This window comes from Acanthochromis polyacanthus, chromosome 7, assembly GCF_021347895.1.
Source record: "Acanthochromis polyacanthus isolate Apoly-LR-REF ecotype Palm Island chromosome 7, KAUST_Apoly_ChrSc, whole genome shotgun sequence".
In the NCBI taxonomy this organism is placed as follows: domain Eukaryota; kingdom Metazoa; phylum Chordata; class Actinopteri; family Pomacentridae; genus Acanthochromis; species Acanthochromis polyacanthus.
The window spans coordinates 2,412,580-2,425,963 of NC_067119.1; the positions used below are offsets into that span (position 1 = coordinate 2,412,580).

Here is a 13,384-nt window from a genome sequence, read left to right on the forward strand (position 1 = left end):
TAATCCTAAAAGAGACGTTAACGCCTCAGAGTGCAGTGATCAGTAAACGTCGTCCTGTGACCCGTTTAAGTCTGAAAATGTGGGAAAATATATATTTTCACAGTGAAACTTCTGATGTTCACATTTTCAACATTTTTGGGAAGGTTTTGAACATTTTTGGTGGGAAAGCAAAGAAATGTTAAAAATGTTTCTTAAGAACTTTCACATAAAAATCCAGTGAAATTCACTGGATTTTGGTTGATTTTTTTATGTGAATGTTCTTAAAGAAAATATTAGTTTTACTCATATATGGAATCACTTTAGATTGTTTTTGGAAGATTTTTGCTCATTTTTTGTAAATATTTACAAGAATTTTCTTGTCAAATTTGGGGGATTTTTTTTAAATACAATTTTTTAAGGGATTACTGGAATTTTCTTCCTGAAGGTTTTACAAATTTTCAGAAATTTAGGGATTTTATTTGCTGAATTTTTTGATTTTTTTTTTTTTTCCAGACAAGGAAACAATATTTTTTGGTGCCCGTAAATGAGGACAACAGGAGGGTTAAAGGTTTAATGAGCTCAAACAGATCCAGTCCTTCAACTGAGCTTCTCACTCACAGACTGAGTGAAGTGTGGGGCGTTTAGGGAACATAAGTACATTGTAGTGTCTGTTGATGACTAAATGTTCAGCGATGTGTTCTGACTGTGAGCAGGTGGAGGTTTGACCAGATGATCTCTGAAGAGAACTGCAGTGAAGCTGACCTTGTCTAGGAGGAGCCTTCTTGGCCTTGAAGCGGTCCGGTGAAGGTTCTGAAGGTCTGCTGTCGTTCTCCAGCTGCATGCTGAGGAGCAGAGCTGGTTTCTGTTTGGTGTATTTACTGCTGAGCAGAGGAAACCAGCGAGGCTCCTGAAGGAACATCAAACTCTGATCAGATCGAACAGGAGCTGGACGTGACTTTAAAAGACGCCATCAGAGAGGACGTTTACCTGCCTGACCTCCTGAACCGATCGCAGGTCCAGCACGATGTAGCCGACGTTCTCCCTCTTCTTACTGACGGAGTCGACGGCGAAACACTGAAGCTTTATGGGAGTTCTCTGAAGTCTGAGGAGAAGAAGTCAGGAAGCATCACAGAGGTTAGTAACTGTGGAGGGTTCATTCATCTTAATGCAACATCTGAGGAGACATTCAGTAGATGATATCCTTTATCTTAAACATATTTTAGAGCAACTTTAACTCATTTAGAGCAACTTTTATTCATTTAGAGCAACTTTTATTCATTTAGAGCAACTTTACTTTAACTCATTTAGAGCAACTTTTATTCATTTAGAGCAACTTTAACTCATTTAGAGCAACTTTAATTCATTCAAAGCAACTTTTATTCACGTCCACTACTGTTCAAAAGTTTGGGATCACTTAGAAATGTCCTTATTTTTGAAATAAAAGCAGTATTTTCAATGAACATAATATTAAATAAATGATAAATCCAGTGAGGACATTGCTAATGTGCTAAATGGTAAATGGTCTGTATTTATATAGCGCTTTACTATACCTGCAAGGTACCCAAAGCGCTTTACATGATACGTCACATTCACCCATTCACACACTGATGGCGGAAGCTGCCATGCAAGACGCTAACCACAACTCACCAGGAGCAATTCGGGGTTAGGTGTCTTGCTCAGGGACACCTCGAACACGACGGGGCGAGGATGGAACCGGTAACCCTTCGGTTGCAAGACGGCCACTCTACCCACTGAGCCATGCCGCCCCAAATCTAAATGACTGTTCTAGCTGTAAACAGCTGATTTTTAATGGAATATCTCCATAGGGGTACAGAGGAACATCTCCTGTGTTCTAATGCTACATTGTGTTAGCTAATGGTGCTGAAAGGCTCATTGATGGTTAGAAAACCCTTATGCAGTTATGCTAGCACATGAATAAAAGTGGGAATGGAAAACAAATCAGAAAATGAAATTTCACAGTCGATTAAAATGATTTAAAAAGTAATTTTTCAAGAAAAACCCAAATATTTGGCGGCTCGGGTTTGCCAGATGTGAGGATTTTCAGCTTCACTGTAGATGAAAATCTGTTTTTTTAAGGTGGTATTCAGAGAAAGGCAGACGTTTGATGTTCCTTTAAGCTCCATATTATTCATGACGGACATTTTACATTCTTGTCCCGTTGAATTACTCATTTAATAGAAAACAAGCATAATTATTTGCTGCTGAACTGCAGTTAAATGTTGATTTTCATCACTTTAATAGGTATTCCTGTTAATCAGAATGATTTTAAACCCATGCAGGCATCAGAGGAAACAAACAAACAGAACTAGACTGATGATGTGACGGGCGTTAGTGTCCAGACCTGTGCTGGTGCAGCATGCGGCGGTCCAGCTCCCAGGCCAGCTCGGTGCTGAACTGAGGCTGCTCTCGATGCTCCACCGGATCCGTGGAAAGATGCTCGCCGTCGAAGCTCGCCTGAACCACCAGACTGAGCCGAGGACTCTTGGGGAAGTGGCGACCTGCCGGAGAAAAGAACGTTTCATCGTCCAAATCATGAGTCAGATGAACTTAAAGTCACGTCCTGCAGGATTTAACAAATTCAATCTTAGACTTTTTACCACGTAGCTCCCAGTTTAAGACACTTTTCATGGTCTTATAAACGTCCTGCTGGGTCCACATGAGCAGAAATCCTGTCATTTATTGGCAGTTTTCATCATCTATTTGGTAATAATCGATGTCAAGTCGATAACTTCCGTGATGCTTTTAAAGCCTCACCGTTTAATCATGGAGTAAGAGCCAGAGGGTCCAGTTTGTTTTGTTTCGTTTGTCTCAGTTTTTGTCATTTTGTTTCTCGCTTTTATCGTTTTGCGTCTCATTTTTGTAATACTTTGTCTTGTTTTTGTATTTTAGTAAATCTACTACAGTAAAATTCTCTGATTCAGTTCCAGATAGCAGAGACTGAATGTTGTTTGTAGACACTCTGATGTGGAAGTTATGTGGAAATACACTCAAAAATATAAACAAGTGTAATAAACTGAGGCTGAATGTTGCTGGAATTGAACGTACTTTTCTTAAACCTGAGGTTGTTCATGTTTAGTAAAAAGATAATTCCTCAAATGTGAACATTTTCAAAATGTGTTTTTTGCACTAAAACAAAGGAAACCTTTGGAGTTGTGATTATTTATGTTATTATTCCATCATTTTACTGGTCACTGGAGATCAAACTGGACTAAGATGAGTCTGACAGCAGATAAACTCAGTCTGTCGTTTGACAGGCTTCACAAACATGAACACACACTCTCTACTTTCTTATTTAACTATAAACTACCACTTGAACAGAGTAATAATTAAGTTTGCCTTTAAAATGCGTATATTTAGTGCCAGAAAAGATTCTTTCGCTTTGGGCAGCAAACGCCAGACTCCAGGTCAGGTTTGATTTAACTGACGGAGCAACAGGCTGCTGCTAGTGACGCACGTTAACCCGCTTTGTTCAGTTAACTAAAGAGACAGAAACACCGAATGTAATAACGTATTACTGATATATTCTGGATAATTCCCTCCAGAAGCTAGCGTCCCTTTAACAACCGCTCACCTTCCAGGACGGACACAACGACCAGCAGCTGCTCCGTCCTTCCAGACATCATGACATCTGAGCAGCTCCAACCGGAAACTTTTGTCCAAAGCGACCAACTTTCCGTTAAATCCCGAACTAGAAAGAAGAAGTTTATGTTTAGTTTAGCTGAAGAGAAGCTAACTATCCGTTAAAAACTCCAAACAGCCGCTTTGTTGTCAAGCTTTGGCGCCACCCATTTTTGTTTTCAAACAAGAAGTGACGACAGTGACAGTTAAAGCTCACAGCGACGTCTGCTGGTGGGAGACGGAACTGCAGCGTCACTGCAACACAATACAATTCTATGAATACCACCAATACTACTACTACATCTAACAATAATATAATCATGTTATTATTAACAGTTAATAGAAAATAGTATTATTATTGCTATTATTGTTGTTATTAGCATTAGATGAATAAAAATATATAAGATATAATGTAATATATCATAAAAGTTGTTAAAGTAATAGAAATAAAATAATAACTATTATTAAATAAAAATAATAGAAATAATTATTATTGCTATTATTAATAATCTTATTAAATATCTAAAATATATATTTAATAAGATATAGTAATATGGTATAATGCAATGTAACAAACAAAATATATTACAAAATATACCAAGAGTAATGATCATATATATAATTGCTAATAATAACAAATATACAATAAGAACTATATTAATAATAATAATCATAATAACGACTATTATTATCATTACTATTATTATGTATTTTTAATCTTACACACAGGTAACAGAGACAAGTTTATCAGAACAATCTTGTTTTTTGTGCTTTTTTCTTCTCATCTAATGATACTTTTTTTTTTTTACAGCATTTTAAAAACAAATGTGATTGTGGTTCTGAAAATATTAGTACAGCTGTCGTGTTTTTAAAATTTTGTTTTGTTTGTTTAAAACAAGATTCTTTTTTTCTCACAAAGTGCTGCGGTTGATTTGAATTATTATTCTGAAGCCGGTACAGACTCACAGTTTCACACCACACTGGTTTAGAATTCAAAATGAGAAAAAACAAATCCTGTAGAAAAGTCAAAGCATTATTTTTATTATTATTACTGAGTTTTTCAGCCTTGTTAATCATTTTGCATCTTCGTATCTTGTGTCTCACCAGCTTAGAAATGTAACGTTTTTAGTAAACTTTTCCAAATATATAAGTTAGTCTGGTAAATTTACACATTTATAATATTGTAGCATGTTTACTGTAATCATTAGCCCCGTAAGTTTGCCATGTAAATCTTATTTATCTGTTGAAAAGCACTTTGGGGGGAAAGTCTGTTGTCTTTAATGTGATTTATAAATAACACTGGCTTTACATTTGGTCATATGCGTTTATATAAAGTGGGTTTCAAATTCAAACTGGAGCAGAGACCTACAAAACAATGTCCTCTCATGTATATTTCAATAAAACCTTGTGAATAAAAGATATTACAGAGGTCTGAAAGGTGTAAAAGTCAACAGAGATTCAATGTTTTAGACACAGAACTGAACATTTTTTTTTTTAGAGACGCACAAACACCCTGAGAAAAAAAGTCCACAGACAAGAGAATATATATAAACATCCTTTAATCATGATTGCCAAACATATGAATTAAGGCATATACAGTATAAAAAAGCAACAGCAGGTTTCATGTTTATACGGTTTCAGTGAGTTATTAACTGGATTCAGCAGGTGGATGGACTGAACAAACCAAGCAGCCTCGATAAGACAACACCGTGTCTCCCAAAAGTCGACAGCATTTTGTAAACAGAGTTCATAGCACTATATTCAAGTAATAGAATGATCACTGATACTATGTAGGTAAGGTGTTGTGTAGGTGAGGCAGAGCCGCTGCTAGACGACGAGCGCCATCGGGACGTTTGGTGTCGGCCATGTTGGCGCCTTGGCGGAGCTTTAACGGTTTAATACACAATATAGCATGAAGACATCGGTAAGTTCTTGTAAATACAGATTCCAACCCATATTTCCGTCATAAATGACGGCATTACAGCTGAATCTGAATTATGTTGTGCGTTCAATATCACAAAAACACTGAAAAACAAAGTCAGAGAGCAGTAACTGCAGGAATGGTGACAATAAATGGCTTAAAGACTCTTTCTTGCTCTCTTTTTAACTTAATTTGAAGCTCTTTCAGGCCAAATGTTAGTAATTGTGAGCCAATAAACTAAAGTTTTATATATTTACCTTTAGTTTGAAGTGTTTAAATTATAATTTAAAGGCAGTGTCATGAAATAAAATCACATGAATTCCTTTAAAGGCTGCAGAGCTGCATTAGCTGCTACTCTGATATGCTAAGCTAACTGGCTAACTTCTTCCCCATTAGAGTTAAATGCTGTATTTTTAATGTGGTATGAAAACTCAGACCCTTGGTAGATGTTGGAGCATTAAAATATTTTTCTCAAACAAGAAGCAGAAAAAAAAGCTAAATTAGCTTCACCTAATTTGATTCTTATTCTACAAAGTGAAAAATGTTGTGTCTAAAAACAAAATACGTTAATTTTGCAGCTTTCTTGTCAATCTGCACTAATGAGCCAAAGTTGAACAAGTTTATGTTTCATTAAAAGGATTTAAATACACAAATCAAAGGTAATTTACTCCTCCTCTGCTAAGCTGGCCACCAGACTTTTAGCATTAGACGTTTAGCTGGTTCTATCTTCTTTACTTTTTATGACTAGATTTACGTGCTCCAGTTATTTATATAACATATAAACTTAGTTAGTAATGAGTTAAAGCATTAAATTATTTCTTTAAATGCAACAGAAAAAACACAAAATAAAAAAGGCTAATTTAGCTGTAGCTCAGGTTTGCTCACTGGCTAGCCGTAACTCGCGAAAGTGCAGTCACATTTCATTTAACAATTGTGTTATTTATAAATACTTTTCATAACAGCTGTGAATTTCAATGCCAAAATAGTGTTTGTTTAGTAAGTAAAACGTGGAAAAAATCAAATTTTGGTACTTTTAACAGGCGTTGGAGGCAGCTTTTTCAGCAGCTCTGCTTAGCTAGATTAGCTAATTAGCCAGCTTTCAGCTGCGCTAATTTATCTAGATTGATCTTTTTATGGATATATTTAGGTCCTGCATTATTTATGCGATAAAAAACAAAGTTTTAACAGTTCTAACGTGTTAGAGCACTCATTTCTTTTTTTAAAGAAAATAAATAAGGGAGGAAATGTTTAAATTAGCTACTAAGTCTTGCTCACTAGCAAGCTGCAACTAGCTAGCATTCAGTCACTGCAGGTATAAACACTGCATCGGCAACTCAGCATTAGCCAGATATGTAGTTACTGCAATGTGATTTTGTCGGAATAATGTGTCACTGTTTATACTTCTATTTAGCATACTAGCTCATACAGCTAGTAGGAGCTAATGTGAGCATAGCAACAACTAGATTACAGCTGTTTTAGCCAAATACACCAAACAGCTCGGCTAAATTTACTCAGCAGTAAATCAGCTGCTGCTGTACACTGACAGAATATGAATTTGGCATGTTTTAGTCATCGGAAAGGAAAGCAATCACATCTCAACTAGCTTGAAAAGCTAAGTTCTGAGCAAGTAGTGAAGCAGATTTAGCCCAAGATTAGTGGAGCTGATCCTAGTACCAACCTACAAACTCACTGTGATACCGGCTGTTTAGTCCAGCATTGCATTTTTAGAACATTTTCCAGGTATTAAGATAATGATTTAAGAGTGAATTTTGGGCAAATTTTGGTTAGAAATAAGTTTCCAAACAATAACATCGTTTGTAGCTCCTTTGAGGTGATTTTAATGATAATGAACATCATCAAACCTCAAAACGTTAAGAGAAATTTGGGTTTTTATGAATCAACTTCATCTGTTCTGGATATCTGGCAGTGGTATGACGCCGATGGACAAACCGTCTATCAGAGGCTCTGCAATGAGCTAGTTCGCTTGTAGAAAGCATCGGAGCAGAGGCAGGGTGACGGAACGAGCGAGAACAAGCATTTATCAAAACTATCATCACTGAAAATACAAGTATGAGCATTTTACTGCAAGGATAATTCCAGTGTGTGTCCATTTTGCATCACCGTAGCTCCAGTTTCTGTCAGATATTCTGGTTTATTGTTCCTAAAATGTTCCTTACCAGGATGCATGTGTGTAAAAACACTTCAGCCGGCAGCATCTTATACTCTAAACTGAATTCAACACCTGTAGAATATGACGCCACAAGTCGAAGATTTAACGTGCGACTTGCAGATTTCTGAAAACAAAACACTAAAACATCACATTAAAAATTCACGTCATGCAACCAAATGTGAAAATGATCAAAGTTAAGCATCCGACAAGCAACGAGGCCAAATGTTTTCTGTGTTTTTGGTCATAAACTCACTATTTTACCTGAGTAAAAACCACCACGTTCCATTTAGTTTGGAGTATGCTGTCAGCCTCAGAGGTAAGATGAATTCATTCAAGCTAGAAAACGGCAAAAATGATCAATTTAACACTGGAATTATCCTTCAGAGAGAGGTATTGTAATGAAAAGTGTAACTGATAGCTCCAGCTTGTGCGTCTTATTTCAGCATCACTTTCTCAGGTTTATTCTTCACACTAGCAACAGTCTTGCTCAGTCATATTATCTTATGTCATTTAGTGCATTTTTATGGCTTAATGAGGTTTAGACAGTTCGGTAAAATGTCAGAAAGTCAGATTCTGGACTGCAGTTTCTGCATTTTGCTTTTAGAAAGTGTCGTGGTGTCGACACGTCAAATCTAAATCTGCTGCTGCATAAAACTGTCAGTGTGTGAATTTGTTTGCTCTTAAAACCTTCGTGAACTTCAAGAGAATTTAAAGGCAATGCATCAAAGAAGCACAAACTGGGGCGAACACATGGCTTCCAGAAAACAGTATTCATCAGCTATGCAACCTAAACAATGACAAACCTACATGAGCTGCAGATACAGGCATGAACAACAGTTTAGATCCACTTGTAAAGAGACATGACCGTTTTGAGTTTCCAATGACTCCTAGAACTCTGAATTTTCTAGGAAGGAGTCTAAAGTCCTGACTTAAACCTATCAACAACCCTAAGAAACAAGTTGGAAAGACGACAAATTGAGTTGAATTCTGTCCAGAGGAGTCGAAGATATACCAGAAGATTGAAACCAGAAAAAACAAACTGAAGTGGAAATGGACAAATTTAAACAATTTCTGTATGTATATTTCTGATCAGGTTCTTGATAGGTTTGGGGAGCCAAAGTCCTGACTTTAACCCATCAGGAACCTGAAGAAACAAGTCAGAAAGACGACAAATTTAGTTGAATAACAACTAAATTAGTTGTCTTTTTGCCTCAGACTTGAGCCAGTTAAATTGACAGTGTAATGATGCTTCCACCTCCATGCTTGACGGTAAGAATAGTGTCCGGAGGAGTCAGAGATAAAACAGAAGATTGAAACTTGAAGAACTGAATCAAATTAACATTTCTATATGTCTATTCACGATCAGGTTCTTGATGCGTTTCAATCAAGACTTTGGCTCTCCAAAGTCCTGACTTAAACACATCAAGAACCTGAAGGAATGAGTCAGAAAGACGACAAATTCAGTTGAATTCTGTCCAGAGGGGTTGAAGATAAACCAGAAGACTGAAACCAGAAGAACCTAACTGAGGTAGAAATGGACGTTTTACCAAATATTGATATTTCTGTATGTATATTTTGACCCAGCAAACCTTTAATAAACTTATGAAAGAGCCAAAATTAATGATTGTTTTTTCCTGACAAAGATTCACGTGTTTCAAAGATTCCAAGTTCTCGGAGTCATTACAAACTCAAGACTATCCCATCTTATGCTTGGTCTTTACCTGTGGATGTAAACTCTTGTTCTTGCATCCATTGATGATCTAAGTTGTGGTTGTTTGAGCTGTTCGTCGCCCCGCTCTCTGCCGCCCTGCATGGCTGATGGAGATCAACGTAGTGTACGATAAAGCATGGTAGTGCTCCGCCATGAATCTGTACAGAATATTTACACCACTGGGTTCCTACATGGCACTGGGCAGGTCGATGTGAAGGTTTACTCTCACATAAAGACAATACAATCAACATGGTTACGCTCAAGTACAGGTTAGTAATACAAATGTAGCGTCAGCACTATGGAGGGAGGACCACTTCAATAATCATAATGAGAATAATAAGGATAATAATAGACTTTTTAGCTTCCTAATGCTGTTTTTGCCCCAATAGGAGTTTGTTTAAAAAACCAAAAACGATCCACACTATCGGGAGTCATCGTCAGTACATTCAGTCATACCATCGTCTTAATACACGACCATCAATGTGCATTTATAAAGTCAGGCCGCGGTCGGGCTCAGTGGGATGGTTTTATTGGCGCCGCCGGCTTCTGGCAAAACTGCAAAAACTGAAAGCTTGAAAAGTCCAGTGATTGTGTTTGTACAGGTAGTTCCTCTCCGTGTCCGTCCGTCCGTCAGCTCCTCCTGATGACTTATAAAACTGGTGGCTGTCATTAGTAAGAAATGAAAGAGGTTTTTTTTTTTTGTTCTGTTCTCTGCCTCTCAGCGAGGCGAAGCTTATTCAACACCATGGAATTGATGTCTGATAAATCTGCCGTTCCTCATGTGAGACGTGGTCACATGGTCCTACTTCTTCCCTTCGCCGTCTGCGGAGACAAAACAGCTGTTAGCGTGTCTCGTTTTAGAAAGTTTTGTTCATGTCTCTGTCACAGTTTCAGCTCCTTTCTGTAGTTTTGTGTTGTTTTATGTCTCATTTTTCTGCTGTGTCTTACTTGTTGTTTCATATCTCTTTTTGACAGTTTTTTCTGTCATTTTTTTCCGTCTCATTTTGTCCTTTTGTACCTCATTTGTTGCTTTGTGTCTACAGCTGTCAGGAAAACAAGAAAATGAAGTTGCGTCAGGGAATAGGTTTGTTCCAGACGGGTTTCTGTCCGACTTGATTCTGACGTCATGGAAACGGAGGCAACAATCAGTCAAACGATGAAGGCAGACTGGACAACCTCAGGACGTGGATAAAAGGTTTTCCACTGCAGGAACTCACAAATCATTTGGAGGATCATGAATGAAGGTCTGCTCAACTCTGGGTTTTCTGTTGGACATTTTCAGAATATATTCCAGTTTTTAACATATGCAGCAGGTTTACAGTGGATTTTGGACACATTTTGGTTAAAAACAAACTACAGAAGTGTGGAGTTATCTGGAGATCTCATTAATTATCTTCCTTGTTATGACATCAGCAGGATTTCTAGTGAAAATCGCCGAATAAACGTCTCTTATCGGCTTCATTGTGGAACCTCTCTCTGCCGCTAGATAGAGGAAAGCGTTTGTTTTCAGATAATGAATTCATAAAGCAACAGAACAGTTTGATATCTCCAGACGAAGAGATAATTAATTAGAGATCTCCAGATATCCGTCTGGAGAAATTAAGCAGCACTGCTGCTGCTTTCTGGCTTCAAACTGGTCATGGTTTCTGAGGCGTTTTGGGTCCAATTCCTGCCATTTTGTGTCTCATTTTTGTCATTTTGTTTCCCATTCCTACCATTTCATGTCTCATTTCTGACATTTTATGCCTCTTTAATGTCCTTTTGTATCTCATTTTTGTCATTTTGTTTCTCATTTCTGCCATTTTGTGTCTAATTTCTACCATTTTGTGTCTCATTTTTGTCATTTTTTGCCTCCTTTTTGTCATTTTGTTTATCATTTCTGCCATTTTGGGTCTCATTTTTGCCATTTTGTTTCTCATTTCTACCATTTCATGTCTCATTTTTGTCATTTTGTGCCTCATTTGTGTCCTTTTGTATCTCATTTTTGTCATTTTGTTTCTCATTTCTGCCATTTTGTGTCTAATTTCTACCATTTTGTGTCTCATTTTTGTCATTTTTTGCCTCGTTTTTGTCATTCTGTTTCTCATTTCTACCATTTTGGGTCTCATTTTTGTCATTTTGTGTCTCATTTCTGCCATTTTGGGTCTCATTTTTGCCATTTTGTTTCTCATTTCTACCATTTCATGTCTCATTTTTGTCATTTTGTGCCTCATTTGTGTCCTTTTGTGTCTCATTCCTGCCATTTTGTGTCTCATTTCGACCATTTTGTCTCATTTGTTAAATTTTGTGTCTCATTTGTGTTATTTTCTGTCTCATTTCTGCCGTTTTGTCACATTTGTGCCATTTTCTGTCTCATTTATGTAGTTTTGTGTCTCATTTGTGTTGTTTTATGTAAATTAACTCGTAAAGCAACAAACAGTTTGATATCTCCAGATGAGGAGATAATTAATAATTAATTAGAGATCTCCAGATATCCGTCTGGAGAAATGAACAGTTGCTGTAAACTTGTGATGGTTTCTGAGTCGTTCCGTGGCTGCCGTTATAATCTCCTCTATTTCACAGCAATTAGCATTTCTAGATAACCGCAGCGTGGCATTAAGCTCCTCGGCTGCCTCGGCTCTGCATTATTTCACACTTTTACGTGGAGTCTGAAAGCTGAAAGCACTGCAGAGCCGGTAATGATGTAGCGGAGGATAATTTAAGCGGCCAGGTTGGAGAGCCGCTCAGCCGAACACGCAGTTATTCCCAGCGGAGAAGGCTTAGATATTAGATTCACTGACCCTGCAGACGGACTGAAGCTCGCTTTACTCCCAGTTTTATCCAATTTATTCCACAGAAACGGAGCTGAACAAGACATTCTGCGCCCAAACTGACAGATAATTTAAAAAGCACGAGAGCTACAAACAAAGCAGCAGCAGCCGCTTCAACAGCCTCTGGTTTCATACACATGCAGATAAAACACACATTTATTCAGGTTTCTACATGCAATCTGTCATCACTAACACCCTTTTCTGTATCAGTTTTTCTTGTTTTGTGTCATTTTGTGTCTAGTTTGTGTCTTTTTTTGTCATTTCTGGTTTTGTTCATGTCATTTTTTTTGCTTTTGTGTCATTTTTTTTGTCTTGTTTGATTATTTTTTTTGCCATTTTGTATCTCATTTGTGTAATTTTGTGTCTCATTTTTGTCACATTTTGTCATTTTGTGTCTTGTCTGTATCATTTCTTGCCATTGTTGTCTTGCATGTGTCATTTTTTATCTTGTTCATGCCATTTTTGTAATTTTTTTGTCTTGTTTGTGTCATTTTTGTGTCATTTCTTGTCTTGTTTGTGTCATTTTTTTGCTTGTTTGTGTCATTTTTGTGTCATTTTATTGTCTGTTTGCGTCATTTCTTGCCTTGTTTGTGTCATTTTTTGTTTTGTTCATGTCATTTTTGTAATTTTTTTGTCTCGTTTTTGTCATTTTTTGTCTCATTCGTGTCATTTTGTCTCATTTATGTCATTTCTTGTCATTTTGTGTGTTGATTTTTATCATTTTTTGTCTTGTTTCATCATTTTTAACAATCTTTTTCTTGTTTGTACCATTTTCTGTCTCAGTTGTGTCATTTATGTCTCATTTTCTGCCTCATTTTACTCATTTTATATGTTGTTTGCGTTGGGTTCTGTCAGGTTTCTGTTCAGTTCATACAGTTTCCAGTTAAAAGTTGTTTTAGGCTCCAGAACACCTTTATAAGTTATGTTTTATGTAGTACATTTAGTAAAACCAGAACACTGCTGTTAGAATGTGGCCGTAGTTTTACAGTAACTTATACTAATCATTAAGAAACAAGCTGGACAAACACTGACGTCTGAGGAGATCTTATAAAATGCAGATGTGTAAATCCAGTCACAAACAGCTGCACAGATCACTGTTCTGCTCTGTGGAATGGAATCCAAACTGTAAATCAGAGTAAATGAGTCATTGTGTT

At 37.0% G+C, this 13,384-nt stretch overlaps 2 protein-coding genes across 2 annotated transcripts in view; both read right to left on the bottom strand.

The window, feature by feature from the left end:
- LOC110972312 (centrosomal protein of 120 kDa) overlaps positions 1-3,801 on the bottom strand; it is a 44,729-nt gene extending 40,928 nt beyond the window's left edge. Inside the window, exons 1-4 of the mRNA XM_051951174.1 lie at positions 3,572-3,801; positions 2,342-2,498; positions 967-1,081; positions 742-886 (exon numbers count right to left, since the gene is read on the bottom strand). Of these exons, the coding sequence (XP_051807134.1) occupies positions 742-886; positions 967-1,081; positions 2,342-2,498; positions 3,572-3,623 (469 nt within the window). The 5' untranslated portion in view covers positions 3,624-3,801. The remainder of the gene's footprint in view (positions 1-741; positions 887-966; positions 1,082-2,341; positions 2,499-3,571) is intronic.
- Positions 3,802-5,160: 1,359 nt separating this feature from the next.
- Positions 5,161-13,384, bottom strand: part of znf608 (zinc finger protein 608) — a 66,971-nt gene continuing 58,747 nt past the window's right edge. The window contains 1 exon segment of the mRNA XM_051951275.1: positions 5,161-10,242. Within this exon segment, the coding sequence (XP_051807235.1) occupies positions 10,223-10,242 (20 nt within the window). The 3' untranslated portion in view covers positions 5,161-10,222.